The sequence below is a fragment of the Micromys minutus genome, assembly GCF_963924665.1.
Source record: "Micromys minutus genome assembly, chromosome: 32".
NCBI classification, from domain to species: Eukaryota; Metazoa; Chordata; class Mammalia; order Rodentia; family Muridae; genus Micromys; species Micromys minutus.
The window spans coordinates 15,762,998-15,780,236 of NC_137967.1; the positions used below are offsets into that span (position 1 = coordinate 15,762,998).

The 17,239-nt window shown below is 50.7% G+C and overlaps 1 protein-coding gene across 3 annotated transcripts; it reads right to left on the minus strand.

Moving 5' to 3' along the window:
* Positions 1–1,505: 1,505 nt before the first annotated feature.
* HNRNPL (heterogeneous nuclear ribonucleoprotein L) lies at positions 1,506–14,257 on the minus strand. 3 transcript variants are annotated; one of them, XM_080908665.1, is made up of 13 exons: positions 12,015–12,308; positions 9,800–9,918; positions 9,116–9,353; positions 8,919–9,006; positions 8,203–8,297; positions 8,048–8,120; positions 4,904–4,975; positions 4,512–4,792; positions 3,517–3,638; positions 3,024–3,225; positions 2,453–2,510; positions 2,243–2,338; positions 1,506–1,884 (listed from the first exon to the last, which is right to left on the minus strand). In XM_080908665.1, the coding sequence occupies exons 1-13, from the start codon at positions 12,270–12,272 to the stop codon at positions 1,826–1,828; spliced, it is 1,761 nt and encodes a 586-aa protein (XP_080764791.1). In that variant the 5' UTR covers positions 12,273–12,308; the 3' UTR covers positions 1,506–1,825. The 3 variants fall into 3 exon arrangements, with proteins under 3 accessions (XP_080764791.1, XP_080764792.1, XP_080764790.1); XM_080908666.1 differs by lacking the exon at positions 12,015–12,308 and adding an exon at positions 14,219–14,257 and having other exon boundaries at positions 4,512–4,975; XM_080908664.1 differs by having other exon boundaries at positions 4,512–4,975; positions 12,015–12,320.
* Positions 14,258–17,239: the final 2,982 nt, after the last annotated feature.

Here is a 17,239-nt window from a genome sequence, read left to right on the forward strand (position 1 = left end):
CAGCAGGTTTAGTCTACACCCACGTGACTCCTCAACTCTTCTCACCCTGCCCCCTACCCCAAACTCCAGCTCCTGGGTGCCCCTTCCAGATTCAGATTCCTATATAACCCTGCCGCTTTGATCGTGTATGTTCTCTGCCCACCCTTCCTTTGACTCCCTACATGTTCCGTCTATTACTTTCTGTCCCTGTTCTGGACCCTTCCAGATGCCTCTGGCTGTACGCTCCCCTCCTATCTCCTAAACCTCAGCCACACCTTGGAGTGGACAGGTTCCTCATTTCATTCAGTGAGATGCGCGTCATTTCACTGGTATAAGAAAGCAATTGTGGATGACATACATGGAGTGTTTATACATCTATCAGTCAAACTGCCAACAGAAAATGAACTGGAGAGTAGGTAACTTTGAATCTCCCTGATTGTTTTACAGCAAACTGGGGCGGCATTTAGTACTTTCTATGTGATGCCCTGGCTCCAGATACTGAAATGCCACCCACTCAGGCTTTCCAGGACATTGTCTACCACTGTCACTGGTGTGGCCTGCTCCTCCTCCCTCCAGGACATCATTGGTCTTTAACCTATGCTCTCCTAGGCCTTGCTTCTACCAAAGCCTTCCATCTAAATCCCAGGACTATCCACTGTGTATGAGAATTTGCATCCTTCAACCCCACTATAAACTTTGCCTCAGGATAAACCTCAGTGAGTTAGCAAGACCTGAAAATTATTTTCAGGACCAGGTTAAGTAAACAACACACCAATACTCTGAGCACATGGTCCACCTGTCACGCAGAAGTGTCAGAACTAGCTCGTTCTTCTAAATCTGAGTACTCTACTTCCATGTATGCCTGCATGCCAGAAGAGGGCATCAGATCCCATTACAGATGGTTGTGAGCCACCATGTAGTTGTACCTGTTAATTGAACTTAGAACCGTTGGCCCTTTCCTTCTAGTTCGTGTACACACACACTCACTCAGCAGGTCAGGGCATTTCCCACTAAGCCGTTGAGTTCACGTGAGTCTTCCTGTAGTCTGGCAACCATTTTGTCATTCAGCAGTATCATGTTGCAGAGATCAGCCTCAGGTCACCCACTCCTACTGAGGGCTGGGCAGTTGGACTACAGGACAGCACAATGTGCTCCAATTCCACTTTTCTCAAGACAGGTTCTCTGTGTAAGCCTGGCTGTCCCAGAACTCAGATCTGCCCATTTCTGCCCCCCACTGAGTGTCAGGACTAAAGGTGTGCATTACTACTGCTGGCCCACTTAAACTGTACCCATGTATTTGCGTGAGTTTGTACATTTGATACGATGCACACAAGATCGGGACTACCCGGATGGGGTTGAAGTCAGAGCACCTTTTCAACCACTACCTAGAACGGGAACCTGGCTTGGGTAGTGCCGTCAAGAATGACACTGGACTCTAAGTCCTGCTTACCGCCCATCCTGTCCTTACCTAGGCTGGGCCCGCCACTCTTCAGAATGCTAAGTGGGAGAGAGGAAAAGTACACACCTCACCCGGGAGCCCCAGGAAATAGTTTTATTTTCCAAACAATTTTATTGAAATGTGCCAAGATACATGGGCAGCACAAATGTATGAACAGGAAAAAAAAATCACACATACAGTCATTTTAAAAAGTGAAGGTTAATCTTGGGAGATACCAGTTCCCCTCCCCCCCTCCAGAGTTCCAGCATTTGTTGTGGTTAAGCTCTACTGACCTAGCATTTAAAAAGGAAAAAGAACTGCAAAAATAAAAACAAAACCAAAGAAACCAACAGCATAAAGGAAAGAAACATCTTCCTGCTCGGATGGAGTCTTCCTTCCAGCATCTGATTAGGAGGCGTGCTGTGCGGTGGAGAAGCACAGCTTCAGAGTATATGGGTACGGGCCATCTGCAAACAAGACAGACACCAGGCTAGAACCTTCCTCTGCCGCTCCCAGACCAGTCACCCCAATCTGCACCCACACCCTCCTCTGCAGGTCAATTACAGGGATCTAACTTATCACTGCCCAGGCAGGGCAAGCTGGAGCAACTCCCAAGCTGTCAGGTGGGTGGAACCTGGCAGCCTGGCTGGCCTCCCAGGAGAATGTCATCAGACTGCTCTCCTGGTGACCAAGTCCCACCTGCCTGTGCCTGCGACAAAGGCAATCTCTAGGGTCCTATCTTGAGGGTAGAAAGATGGCTCTGGCATGCAGCCAGTCAAGACAGCAAGCCACTGGGGAGATTCTGCAGGACACACAGACACTCACTTGGGTTTTTCATCTGGTAATGGTTCAGGAAGCCCAAGGTCTCCAGGGCGTCACTCTTGGAGTCCCACTCCAGCAGCCCAGAGGAGCTACGCTCGCCTGAATGAAGCGAGAGAGAGCAGAGAGGTTAGGCAGGGCAGCAAAAGTAAGTCTCCTCCCAGCAACCACCCACAGCTGCAGAGGGCTGGGGGAAGAAAGTGTGCTCTGACTTACTTTTGCCTGAAAATACTTTCACAGAGGTTGGCCGCTTCACTCCCAGCTCATCGCAGATCTGGTGCAGAAACAGTATAAGAATTATTTAGAAACCATATGGAAGACCTTAATCAAACCAGACAATTGTGGTCTTGCATGGAATGTACCCTACCAGCACAATAAAACACTTTCCAATGAGGCAACACAAGAAGGAGACTGTTCCTCAAACCCCAACCGTGGCCAGCCCACAGTATGACATTAGATGGGCGATGCTCAATTGCTGGCCAACATCCATGTCCCCCCATCCCCCCTTGCTCCCTCTGCCCAGGTTCCAAAGCATCACCTTCTGGTGTCGCCTACGCGCCCAGAAGACTCAACTCTACTCTTAGCACCAGGCTTGTGGCAACCCAACAGCCTGGTCAAATGTGCAAGCAATGTGCAGGGCCCTACACGGGACACAGCCTCTGTTCTCACCTACCACAGCCATGATGAGTGGGCAAATCTGCCCTGGCTTTTGCTTTTTGGTTTTGCTGTGTCCCAAATGAACCCAACCCAAGACAATGTCATGACAGATCAGTTCCCTAACACCTACCTCAAAGAAGTTCTCCTCAGTAACCTCCAGGGGAGCATTGAAGAAGTGCAGCACATTGCTAGGGTGTTGGATGCGGTTCTTAGCTGCCTGCTCTGGAGTGGAGAACCGGTTGTTCCTTGACTCGCTGAAGTCTTTGTAACTGCAGGATCCGTCTTCTAGCCCATATGACTGACCGGGCATAATAGCTGGTTGCTTGGAGACACTGAGAAGGAAGAAAAGAAGTCTTTGTTATATGCTGAATTGTCCTCTAAGACCAGCCAGAGGCTCAGCTGGCCTCATGCCTATATGATACTGCAGGGTGCTTTAACACACACTGCTTCGTAGCTGCAGTGAGGCTCATCCTGTTCTCCCAAGGCTTCACAGAAAGCAGAGCATGGCTCTCATCCCCACACCCCCAATCCTATGTCAGCACCTTGATCTCAATCACAACTTAAACCAACCCCTCTGTCCTTCTTTTCCCTCCAACCTGTCCCTGCCTGATTACAGTACCCACCAGACATTCATCTTCTGCCCAAACATGAAGTTGTTGTTGAGGTGAGTAATGGCTCGGTCCACAGCATAGCCATCAGCCATCTCCACCATGGCAGCCCCCGGCTTGCTTTTCATAAATTTCACCTTAGGGAGAAAAGGTTGATTTAGCACCAGTGTCTGGCTGTGAAGCTCCTCTCCCTCGAAAGCTACAAGCTAACTCCTGCTCTGGTTCTAGACTTCCACTTCTTCCCAGGTGAATGGGGATCAGAACCAATCCCACAATGGGCCTGGACCGTGCAATGAGCTCAATCCAAAGCGGGCAGTGGAGCCCAGGCAGTTGCTTTCTCACTGGAGAGCTGCTGCATGAAGCCAACTACACAGGAGGACGCCAGCCACCTGCACTTCACCATCACAGGCTGTCTATCCTGTCACAGTCTCAAAGTACCAAGAATCCTGAGCCTCCTAAGTGCCTCTGACCCAAACATCTCCACGCGGCCACCACAGAATACTGAGAAGCCAGGCCAACTAGCCAAGTCATGCTCCCACATAATGACATTTATTTTAACCTGCCTTCCTCTCCACTTTTACACAGCGGAGACACAACCTCAAACCACTACAGAAAGAGCACTAATGCTCCTGTCTCAAACAGTTCTGTGGCATACACATTTGGATGAACCTGAGACCATACTAGTTTGTTCCAACTAGCCAGGCAAACTCAACTTTCCAGGAGAGAATGCAGGAAGGTCTTGAGTTGCCAGATTACCTGGAGCTATCCAGAGGCAATCACAGTCCTCAGCACCTATATTCTCAGGACTTTCTATTCAACAGTAACCCTCAATACTTTTACGACAAGGCAGGCACTGGACTGTAACGTGGGTAACCCAGACCGCAAACATTGACGCTCTCATGAAGAAGGCTGTCCGTGCTGTAGCATACACCTCACTGGCTCCTTCCCCTCTGCTCCCCTCAGTCTGAGACATGGGACCTCCTTTAGCTCTTCAAGGAAAGAAAGCTCACCTTCTCCACATTGCCATACAAGCAGAAGACATTGAAGACTCGATCACAGTTCATCTTAGATTGATCCAAGCCATAGACCATGAGCACAGGGCTGTCAGCGTGGGGGCCATAGTCGGGTGGTGGGGGAGGGGGTGGGGGATGACCATACTGGGGGCCATAGCGACTTGGGCCCCGGCGGTGACCCCCCACAGGTGGGCCCATCCTTCTCCCTTCGTAGTGAGGTGGGGGGGGCCCGTAGCCCTCATCATGGTAATGGCTGTGGTACCCACCATGGGGCCCTCCTGGGGGGTGGGAAGGAAAGAGAGGGAGGACGGGTGAGAATTTTCGCGGCGGACGACGGGCAGGGGCACATGAGCCACGGGAGTCCACGGAAGGGAACCCCCTGCCCTCACCATATTCTGCGGGATGATCTCCCAGGAGAGGGGGCTGCCGCTGGCGTTTGTTGGGGTTACTGCCAGGGTCACCTGTAGATTGAAAACAGAGTTAGGAAGAGAACTCAAGAAGAATCCCTGGACTCCTGACTACAGAGGCCAATGTCAAAGCCACTGAGCTCTGTGAGCATGGCTACAAGCTCTTTCCTTAGAAGGGCTGCTGGGGCCTCCTTCTTAAGATGCAGGGAAGGGGCATGAAGCCCAGGTCTCCCGGCTAGGATCCACTTTTCCTCCTCTGTCCACACAGACCAGCTGCTCTCTTTGGCTATGGATTTTGGGATCCCTTGCACTCCCATGTTAAGGTTCATAGTAGGAAACAGGCAGGACCAGCCAGGCTCCCAGGCCATGGAAGGAAGTACAGCATGGGTGTATTACATATGGAGGGAAGAGCAGTTTTATGACGTAATTCCCAATGAAGGGAGAAAGATTAAGGGTAACACCAAACTACGTAGTCCAAGGTGGACAAACGAGGTGAACTGCCCTCAATGCCTCTATGTCCTGGGAGCTCAAGGCTCCACACTCCAGGATCTTTATGAACCCTGGACCCAGCCACCCTCCACATCCCATCCAGCGGAGAGGGACTGTAGGAGCTGACAAGCAGGGCAAGAGCACATCAGTTTGAAAGAGCAGTTAGGTGGATACAAGGCATCAACAATTCCAGACCCAGTGATGGCGCAGCGCCCCCTCCCGACCCCAGCTGCAGTTCTTAATTAGTTCAGCGCTGAAGTGGCAGACACTGACAGGCACTTTACAGACATCACAGCTTGATTCCTCACAACAACCCTATGAGGTAGGTACTCATTTCTTAGCCCCAGTTTACAGATAAGAAATTAGAGCAGTTAGGACACTTGCAAAATCAGTGGCTGAGCCACAACCTCAACCCAGGTCTGGGTGACACCAAGACCCAGACCTTAAAACCACTGCCCTTTCCTGCCACCCTGCCTGAGTTTGTCTTCAAGTCATTACACAAAGATGGAAAAGGGCTACTTACAGCAGAAGTACAGAGTACAATGTCCATTTGTCACAAAAAAACAAATCTGTATTTTTCTCTTACCATTGGACGCTTCAACAGTGAGTTAGCACAGTTCTGAAAGATGGCGTCCCATCAAACATACACTGCGACCCTGCATCACATGGTTTTACAGTCATAAATACAAGTCACGGCATACATCCGCTACATTTTCTTTAAAGAACCGTCTTAAAAGTCAATGTTCTGATTAAATCACAATGGCACACAGATGTTCTGTCCTCAGAAGATACCAGAAAAGTGGAAATGAAGGTGTATGAAGTGGGTAGTGTCCCTCCATGTTGTCACCTCCTCACACTGTGTGCTGCAGTGCGGTGCTTCTGGCTGTGTAGCGCTCCGTGTGCGTGTCTCCTGGTATGAAGTGTGCCAGTGGCCCCACTATGCTCGCGCTGTGGCCTTGGTAACGTGCCCGGTTACCCACCAGCAGGTAACTGTGTGCCTCTGAGCTGATTTTTGATTTTAGGTCTGTTTGATTTTCTGATTTTTGTTGTTGTGGTTTTTTATTTCTGATCTCCAGTTGGTGCAGACTGTGTTGGCAGCCGATGACTGCAGAAAAAAAATTCAAAATACAAAAGAAAAAAAGAAGGCCCTCCCCAAACCAAAGGACTTAAAAATCAAAACCCGCATGGCGAGGAATGGAGAGAGGATCCTATTGTCTTGGAGGCTCATGGAATCTACTTCAGTCTACGAATCGAATCGTTCTCCGAAAGGAGCACCGCTGGCTGGCTGGGCGAGATCTGTTCTGTGTTTCCTACGTCTGTGTACATTCTTGGGTTCAAGTTTGCTTGCATTTTGACCTTTTTTATGTTTAATAAAAAAGCAGTGTCTGCTGCCATGTTGCGTCTCTTTCTTTGTCTCTGTCTGCCTCTGTCTCTGTGCTTGTAGCTGTTCCTTGGAGCGCGGTGTGGTGTTCTTGATGTAGTGAGCTCAATCTGCGGCTGTTTCTGGGAACGTGGTGGAGGCTGCATGTTCTGTTCTCCAGGAAGAACTAGTGGTTTTGTGCCCTGTGTGTTGGTGCGCAATGTGCAGAGGCAGAGCCGCTGAAGTGTGGTTCCGGAGGGGGTGGCCAAGCACCGCCCTCACTCCAGGTTACCTCATCAGCCCAAGCTGAGAGGCATCAAAACCAATGCATAGCCAGCCCCTGCTACTAGCCCCTGCCGGTCTGCACATCTTCTATTTGTGTTCCTTGGAGAAGAAATGGTTGGTTGCCATGTTTCTGTCAGCAGTCATGTAATGCCATTGCCCGCTCTGGTACATTCATTTGGTCATAATTTGCCTCTGACCTCTGGTGGGAGCAGCCAGGCCCAGAGGGCCAGTTCTGAGGGTCCTTGGGAGAGTCTAGCCCACCCTGCCCACCGGTTCTTAGCTGCAAAGCAAGCAAGACAGGCCCACCCTACAAGTGTAGAGTGAGTCTCTGGCCCCCCAGAGCCTCTGCAATGTCAGCCATCAAGCCTCCTCCCACAGCCCAAGACTAGTCCGACGTTATCAGACCAAGAGATGGTCCATCTTGCAGATTTTCACAGGGGTGACGATGTTTTTCAAAGATAATCCTTCACCCGCTTACCAAGGCAAACCATTCTTGACAACACTACAAGTGGGTTGTGCATGTGGACCCAGAAGAGATGCTGAGTCCCTTCTACAAAGGAGACCAGTAATGTCTGGCCTCAACTTATCCCAAGTGTCTGACCTCTACAAGGTCTACTTGTTTGGAGGCTGTGCTTCAAATACCCTAGCAGAGCTCACCCCTTCTTGCTGACACCCCCACTTCAGTCCCTCTTTGACAATGGAGATCGAGGGATTTTTCTCATCTTCCAGGGAATGGAGATTCCAGCAACCCTAACCAGGCTCTAGAACGAAGGCAGCAAAGTCATTTGGAGCTGCTACCCATTTCTGCCCTTCTTGCCAGCCTCCTCCTCAGCAATGCCCTGTTCCCACCCTGCCCAAGCCCCAGTCTCAGCCCTCCCATGTCCACAGGGAGCCCAATGGCATTACACAACCCTGAGCCTGGGCCTATCAAGTGCACTAGTCGAGTGAAGAGGCAAGGCGGTGTATTTAGAACAAGTAGCCATCAGGATTACCTTGTCCACTCAGGTTGGGGTTTGTGTAGTCCCAAGTATCTTGATCGTTCTTGAACACATTTAAACGTGTAGGCTGCAAAGACAAGACAAAGTCTAAAACTGGCCATGCCTCATCTCACCAGGTACCCAGCATGGGAGTCACTTCCCAGACCTACCTTGGCATACTCAATCTTCAGAGTGCAACAGCCAGAATAGATGTCAGCCCCATTGAGTGAGGCCTTGGCGCGCTGAGCACTTTGCACAGAATCAAATGTGAGAGAAATTAAGGAAGAAGCACTTTGGAGCTTGGGAAAGAATTACTATACTGCCAAAGAAAACAAGGACCACATAGTACCACCAAAGCAAAAGTTATGGACACACACCAGGGACTGCCCTCAGCAGCAGTAAGTCATTGGCTAGGGTTCACTGTAATCCACACCTTATCCTAGCTACCAACAGAGAGGGCAGCAACACCTACTGCCACCTGAAATGTCATTTTACCTAAAATCTAGCAAGCCATCTTTATCAAAACCCATTTCCTTTCACGTCATTCTGGAGTGTGATTTCTCCTTATCTAAGCTCCTCTAACACAGAATGGACCCAACCACCTCAAAGCAAGAGGACCACAGGTACAGCTAAGTGGTCTAGCTCACTTGCACAGCTACAAAAGCCCTGGGCTCAATCCTCATGAGGGGTACACACATACGAACAAAACAGCACATTAGAACGTACACTGATCACTGTTATATACAACCTCATAGCATTATCTTTTAAGATTTGCAGTGTGAGGTTCCCTGTTCAGTTTCACACATAATTGTCTCTATGAAGGTACATGGCACGGATTCTCCCTGCTAAGCTCCAAGACACAAAGACCAGTTCCCCAGAAAAGGATATTCCACCATAGCCTGGACTCCATTCTTCCGGAAAATGACAATTCTCTGGACAGGGCCACAAGGATTACAGATAGTGTAAAGAACATCCTATAAAAGCAAAAACAGCAAAATAAGGGGCCTTGGCTGGCTTGAGAGTGAAACTGGATCAAGAGGGAAAGGCGCTCTCAGCAGCCTGTAGACTGCCGTCAGCACACACCGTGGTTATGGAGTAGATGGGGTTCAGGATGGTAAACAGAAGCACACTGTTGACGCTCCGGGAGTCGTCAGAGTCCCCTGGGCGAGAGATCTTCTGGCTGGTAGAGTAATTGACAAAAGCAGGGTGACCAGCAATGTAGATCTGGTTGTCTGCAGCGTAGTTCACTGCATTACAAGCCCCCAGCACGTCTTCAAACTCTACCAGTGCCTGCCTCTTCTTTGGCATCACCACCACATAGCTGCAGAGAGAAGGCAGGCTTTAGTCCTCTTGGGGGATGGGAACCAGTCTACCTTTCAAAGTGATTCCTGCTATTCTGAACAATGATCCAACACTCCAAGCCAGTCACCCGTACCCCGGCCTCTCTCCTGTGAGCATCACAGTGCTAATCAATCACTGCCTGGGCAACCTTGTGGGAGAAGGGCTCTAGGCCAGGTTTACCATTTATTCACAGCAAGCACCTGGTCTGCTCAAGCAGCCAGAGTCAGAATAAAAGAGCTCTGACTACAACCACAGGGGTGGGGTGGAAATAAATGGGGGAATGAGGAACTAAAACTTGAAACACAGCAAGAGTCAACTCTCTGGGTGACTGAATACAGCCACAGACCTTGGGACGCACTGCTCAGAACCAGACAGCAGTGACACCCAGGGATGCTAAGGAGCTCTAACTCTGGCATCAAGAAGTACCTGATGGGTCCAAATTCTTGCAGGGCTTCCACAAGGTCAGCTTCCACCACCCCGTCAATCAGGCCCCTGATGTGAACAACTGGGGAGGCAGGGGTCTTGTGGGGGTCATCGTAGTTCTCCTGAAAAAGGAAGGACACACAGTGAGAAGAGGGACCCCAATATATTGCCATCTGATCACCAAATGCCTTGACTGGGTGGCCATGTGCCACCCTCTAGGCTCTGTGATGAGTGTAGCTACTAAGGAAGGCTATCCGTAGGGAGACCCAAAGCCTCACTTCTGACACTCTTCCTGGAATCCATCTCTGAATCAAAGTACAACAGGAAGGGCGGCTTGGGAAAGGGCCACACCCACAGAAAGGCTGCCTGCTAGTCTTAAGAACACCCTCTGAATGTGCCCTAGCTTCTTGTGTTTTCTCTGGCTAAGCAAACTGTGGTCATTTAATGAAGAATGCCCGAAACCACAAGTCACCTTCAGGTCCAGGGAGGGCAAAAACACATGGCTTCCACTATGCTGTTCCTGCCTTATGCTGTCTAGGCCAGTCTTCCACACTGAACTGCTATCCCAACCTGTAAGATCTCCCACAGATCCTCCTCTTCTGTAGGGGCTATTATATCATGCACGCAGTTTCTAGGGCTCTGGAGAAAACTTCCTCCTCTACCCCCGTAAACCACACAAGGCACACCCTTCCTGGCTGTTTCCAGCTGAGGTTTGTCTTCCACAGCCTTGAGTTCTAAGCCTAGACAGAGTTCTAATGTCTGTCACTGGTGAAACCCAACCTAATTTACCCAGTCTTTCCTGCCTTTTATTAAAAAACAATTTTATAGTCTTCTTCCAGGTTAAACTTAACCACGAAGATTTAATGCTAATTTATAATTAAATCCTGCTTGTCTTCTTAAGATTTATTTATTTATTATATGTAAGAACACTGTAGCTGTCTCCAGACACACCAAAAGAGGGCATCAGATCCCATTACAGATGGTTGTGAGCCACTATGTGGTTGCTGGGAACTGAACTCAGGACCTCCTCTCCAACCCCTTTCCTGCTTTGTAAAGGGGGCCCATAAATTTCCCCACCTCAGAGGGCCAACATCACGTGAGGTATCTCTCATCTTAAATTATTGGGGATGGGTGTACTGTACACCACACAGCCCATGAGATGTTCAGAGAACAACCTTTTAGAGTCTTTTCTCCCCTTCTAACTTACCAGACATAACTAAAATGTATTCCAAAAAAGCATACAAAACAAAAATCCCAACATATTAACAAGAGGGAAAAGCTAATAAATGCCTACAGCACGAGAAGCACCCCAAAAAGAGGGAACTGCATGGCTTTTTGAAGAGTCTCACTATAGCCCTGTTTGGCCTGGAATTAACCATGCAGAAAAGGCTGGCCTCAAACTCAAAGAGATTTCGCCGGCCTTTGCCTCCGACCGCTGAAATTAAAGGCCTGTGACACCATGCCCAGCAGGAGGACTTTAGTAAAACTTTTAAAAGGAGTGCAGACCGCATCCGAACTCAGAAATGACAATTGTGACCTTCAGCAGACTAAATAGGCCGAAACCTCGGTGCATGGCCACAGGGCCGTAACACATTTTAGTTTATAAATGCCCCGGCGCCCTAAGCAAACCGAGTGGTAATTTCTAAGCCTGGCTCAAGTCTCAAGCAGTGAAATCCGCCTTTCACAAACCCATCTTCCGTTTTACAAAGCACACAGCAAAAGAGGTTAAACCGTTTGGCCCGGGCGTTGTGATTCCATCAAGTGAACTTTTATATGGATGCGACCGTAATTAAGACGGCGATGGGGCGACCGGGTCAGGCCACCGCCCACCCCGCTTCCCGCTCACTAGACCCGGTTGTAGAAACGCGCTTGCGCATAGGGACACAGGGTAAAAAAAAAAAAAGAGAGAGAAGTAAAAAAAAAAACGGGCCGGCCGCGTGCCTGGGCCCCCCACATGCCGGTCCGAGGCGCCTGCGCAGTGCAATGCCTGCAGAGTCAGCCGCTTCCTCCGCCCCCTCAAGCCCCGCTTCGGATTGCGCGCACGCGCAAGCGCTTGTCCTCGCGCAAACCCCGCCGTTTGCCCAACGACCGCCCCTCCCCCACCCGGCGAAAAAGCGCGAGGGCCGCAGCGCGTGCGCAGAGACTCCCCCGTAAAAATAAATAGCTTTAAAGTACGAAATTTCCCCTTCCTCCCGGGAGTCTAAAGCCCCAGCCTCACCCCGCCGCCGCCGCCCGCCGCCCCGGATCCTCCGCCGCCGCCGCCTCCGTGTTGGTCGCCGGCGTTTTCAGTCTTCAGCCGTTTAGGGGCTCGGCCTCCCTCGTTGCCGCCGCCGTAATAGCGACCACCGCCGCCTCCGCCGCCCGCCGCCGCCATCTTCACCATCGCTCCCGCCCGCCTCAGCTGCTCGTCCGGCTGCTGCCTCTGCTCGAGCCGCCGACGCCGCTTCTCCGCCCGGGGCAGCAGCCTCCGCGACATGGCGGCGCAGAACCCGCCTCCCCCCGCCTCTCATTGGGGGAGGGACACGCCCGTCACTCGCCGCCCCCACCCGATAGGGGGAGCCACTGGCCCTATCTTGGGGGGAGGGGAAGTTTCCGCACGGTTCGTTTCTATTGGATAGAACGCATGCCGTTCTATTGGAAAGACCGCCCCCGCTCCCCAATCGCACTCCTTATAGGTGAGCGCTTTCCGTCAGTCATTTCGTCAGGCCCCACCTCTTTAAAATAAACTCTGATTTAATAGGCCAGATTTTTGGAATTGCTCCGCCTTCCCACAGACAGCAAATGGAAGAGGGCCTCCGAAACTCCGCCTCCTTCCCACTCTCATTGGTTTCCTCGCTTATCGGTCACTCTGAAATCCTTCAGTCTCCCAGTCACAACGACCATCTTCCCGCGCCACTCCGCTGGGATACAAGAAAGGCCTTCCCTTCTGTGTTTCTACAATGGGTCCCTTAGGTGCCCGTCTCCTACGTCACCACTCGATTGGTCAATGGAGAGTGGAAAGAATACCCTTTGCCAGATGGTATAGGGCAACTGATAGCTTCTGATTGGTGAAAAAGGAGAGCCCGTAGGCGCTCTCTGGCGCAATCTAGGAACGGGTGAAGGCGCATGCGCTAATGTACTTTTGGGGGGCCTTCGTAGAAGAGGTGACTCTAAGGGATGCGACTACTGGACTACCCGGACCATCTCTTGCTTGCCTGTTGTTTGCAAGCCCTGGAGATCTACACCAAGACAGCAATTTGCACTAGCTATAATCCATTAAAACGTCTACTTCACCTCTACGCTAGCCTAAGCTGGAGGTTGTTACTCTTTTTTTTTTTAAAAAAAACTCTAAATCTGAGCACCTCTCACTGAAAAAGCACTCATTACCATCTGACTTCGGACCCTGACAGGCACCGTCATTTCGCTCTAAATTCAGATCTTTATAGTTTAACTCGGTTCCCACGTGGCACCCGAGCACCCGGCGTCCTCGAGAGTGCTTTGTGGCCTAGACTCGCTCCTCGGAGACTGCCCTGAAGCATTCGGTCTCCCTCCGAGGGTCCCGCGACACTTGAGAGCAGCATCGCGGGCCAGTGCCCGCCGGGAAGCGAGCGTTCAGGGAACGTTCTAACGACGGATCCCGACCACGGTCCCATCCAGACGCTTTATGGGGACGCTAGAGGGTCAAACGGTCTCTGGGATGGAGTTCAGTCATGGAGAGCTTGGCTAACACAGACAAGGAGCATCTCTATCCCCGCCACACACACACACACACACACACAGGTCTTGAGACGGTTTAAGATTAACAGGCTGCCCCAAAACGTGCTGTGGCGCCTTTCCACCAGGTCATTCCCAAAGCGGATATCCGCTTGAGACTAAGTTTGAAGCGTGAGTGAAAGAACAGAACCCCGTGTGCTGGGAGAAGTTTTGAGCATGGCGTGGTGGTTGCAAGCCTATATAATTCCAGCGCTCCGGACTCGGGCAGGATTGCCTTGAGTTCGGGGCTACCCTGGGCTACACAGGGATTCTCCCAATTAAAAAAAAAAGTTTGCTAGCGGTGGAGGCTGATGAGAACATAAATGGACCTCCACCGGTCTCACGGGACACAGGCACTCCCAAGATGGGGTACGCAGCAGGTGACGCGGGAGGGCGGGGTCCCGCGTCGACGTCAGAGGCGGTGGTGGGGGAGGGGAGCGGGAGGTCTCCTGTCCTCCCCCGCGCTGGGCCCCGACGCCCCTCGCTGGGGCGCTCTGTCCGCACTCCGCTAGACCCCGTGCGGTGCCAGCGACTCGGAGACTACGCGCGCCCGGGGCAGCTGCTGGCGCCATCGCCCGCTGCTCCCGCAGCCCGTCTCCCGCCCTCCCGCAGGCGAGGCGACGTGCGTCCCGCTGGTCCCCCCACACCCTCCCCCACGTCCCTCCCCGACCCCTTGGCCCTGTCCCCTACCAGCTCGGCGGCGAGCTTGGCCGGCCGTCCGGGATCGAAAAGAGCAGACACTGGGAAGTTTTGGGGGAGGGAGGGGCGGACCTTAAAGGGCCCACGACCTCTTTTCACTGGGGGAAAGGGGGGACTGAGGAAGATACCGAGTCTGGATCGGAATGGGAAGAACGTTGGGCCGCTGTGTTTGTTCGGGATCCTCGTTCTGGGTCACCCACCGTCCCTCTTTCCATCCTAGCCAGGAAAATAAGTCCTCCAGTTGCTTGCGGTTTACGTGGCACTTCTTCCCCATTGGCCGAGTGTTTGGGAGATAAATGTAGACATGTTTGTTGTACAGATGGGTAAGCAGGCTCAGAGGACCTAGGATGGATGCCACAGCCGCTGGAAACTGGTGCAGGGTGATGTCTGTGTGCCTATCGGAGAACCCTGGAGAACCGTAGTTAAGCACTGAGATTATACCCTATGCCTGGGTTCAGCTGTGCAGCTGAGGAGGGAGTTTTGAGTTTAAGGACACCTTGGGGCTACGTATCTAGACTCCACGCGGTTCATCTGACTCTAACAGCCTCTGTAAACCCACACCTACCAAAATCTGCCGATTCTCTGCCGAGGTCAGAAGAGGGTCTGATCGATCGATAGATCGATCGATCGACAGGGACTGGCTGTGAGCTGACATGTGGGTGCTGGGAGTTGAACCCCCAGCCTTCTATAGAAGCAACAAGTGTTTTTAACGTCTGAGCCAACTCTCCAGTCTGTTTCTATCTTTGCTCCTTCTCATCCAGCTAAAATGGCACCTCTTAAGCCATTTTAGTCTGTAAGCGTACTCAGTTTTAATTACGTATATTTCCTGAGAGAAACTGGTTTGGGCAACAACTATCACAGAAACTCACAGTTTTATTCCCAAGGTTATAGCCAAGGGAAGAAGTCATGAAAGCAGGTCGGCAGACTGAGAGACTTTGCCTCAAGGGCTACCTGGAGGGCCATGGATTGATTCCCCTGGAATGTTGGGCCCACGGTGGGACAGAAAGGGTTATAAAATGAGCCTTCTTGCTGTTGGCCTGCTACATTGGCTAATCCTCCCTAGTGGTACAAGGACAAAGCCAGCTCAGCTAATGAAGCCACGTCTTCATGTAACCTAACCTTTAAACCCTGCCTCCTAGCCAGAAGGTCAGGGGTGTTGCCGCTGTACCTCACTTCTCAGTTCAGAGTAATCTGAGTCCTCAGAACCTAGTACGAGGTCATCCTCCACTCTTGATGAAGCGGAGGCCAGCCTGAGGGACAAGAGATCCTGTCTTCTCAAGAAACAAAAACAGCGGGAGAGACTGACCAGTGGGCAAGGGAAGCTGCCTGGTCCACGAGCCTGGTGACTCAGTAATAGTGGAAGGAGAAAACTGACTCCACAAAGCTGTCCCCTGACTGCAACATATGTACCATGACACCTAAACCCCACCCCCACACATGCAAACAATAAAACGGAAACAATCAATAGAAATTAAAACCCTTCCAGGGCCAGGGCTATAGCTCAGCAGTAGACAGCTTGCTAGAATCATCCAGAGGAGGCTGGGAAGCATAGCTCATTGGCAGAGGCCCTGCCTACCATATCCAGGACAGTGAACAAATCAGTACTCACAGACTGGAGAGAGATGGTTTAGCAGCTCAGATCGTCCGGGTTCGACTCCCAATACCCACACGGTGACTCCAGTTCCAGGGGATTCTATACACTCTTCTGGCCTCCTCAAGCAACAGGCATACATAACACACACAGACATTCATGCAGGCCATATGACATATAAAATAATAAAAGTTTAAAGTATATTTAAATATAACGAAGAATATATATTTAAAAAACCCTTCTTCAAACAGGTATGGGACACAACAGCCCCAAACAGATTTCACCTTGCTCTCCTGTATCTTTCCTGTTATTTTTATCATGATATAAAATATATCCCTGGCTGGCAGAATTCTCTACGTAGACAGGCTGGTCTTGAACTCACAGACGTTCCTCTGTCTCTGCCTCCTGAATGCTGGGATTAAAGCCATGGGCCACAGTGCTTAGCTTCCCTATCTATCTATCTATCTATCTATCTATTTGTTTATTGATTTATTTAATATATGTGAGTACACTGTAGCTGTCAGACACACCAGAAAAGGACATCAGATCCCATTACAGATGGTTGTGAGCCACCATGTGGTTGCTGGGAATTGAACTCAGGAGGAGCAGTCAGTGCTCTGAGCCTTCTCTCCAGCCCTTTTATTGGTATTTTATTTGTTTATTTATTCATTTATATGTTCTGCATGTATATACCTGCATCGTTTATGTATTATTCATTTATATGCTCTATGTATATGTGCCCACATGGTTTATGTACAGAGCCTTTGTGCAGCTGCCCTCAGAGTTCAGAAGAAGGTGTTGAATGCCCTGGAACTGGAGTTACAGGTGGTTGTGACAAGGTCTTGCTGTAGAATCCTGGCTGGGCCTGACCTCATGGCAATCCTCCTGACCCTGCCTCTTCCACTGCTGAAAGAGTACCATGCCCACTACCATGCCCAGCTTCTCTAGCAGTTCTCTCTCTCTCTCTCTCTCTCTCTCTCTCTCTCTCTCTCTCTCTCACACACACACACACACACACACACACACATCCAAGCAAAAACAAATACATGAAGTATGTGTTCATGACAAGTGTGTTGGTGCACACCTTTAAACCCTGCATTTAGGATATAGAGGTAGGCTGATGTCTGACATGTCCAGCATTTATTTCCTTATGGAGCCATGCAGCTAATTTCTTGTCTAGAACCTGGGCTCTTTAGGCTTTGTGTAAGCACAGTCACACATTGTATAAGAACACTGCATTCCACAGTGGATGGCACTTAACCTTGTGGCCCCCTAAGGCTATATTGCCTGAAATGTCTTGTTGAGCCAGAAAAGAGAGATGTATTCAGAAAACATTGTAGAAGATTGGTCATTCTCTCTCCTAGCCCCATGCTCCCCAAAATAAGACTCAGACTCAAAACATATTTACAAATACTCTGGCT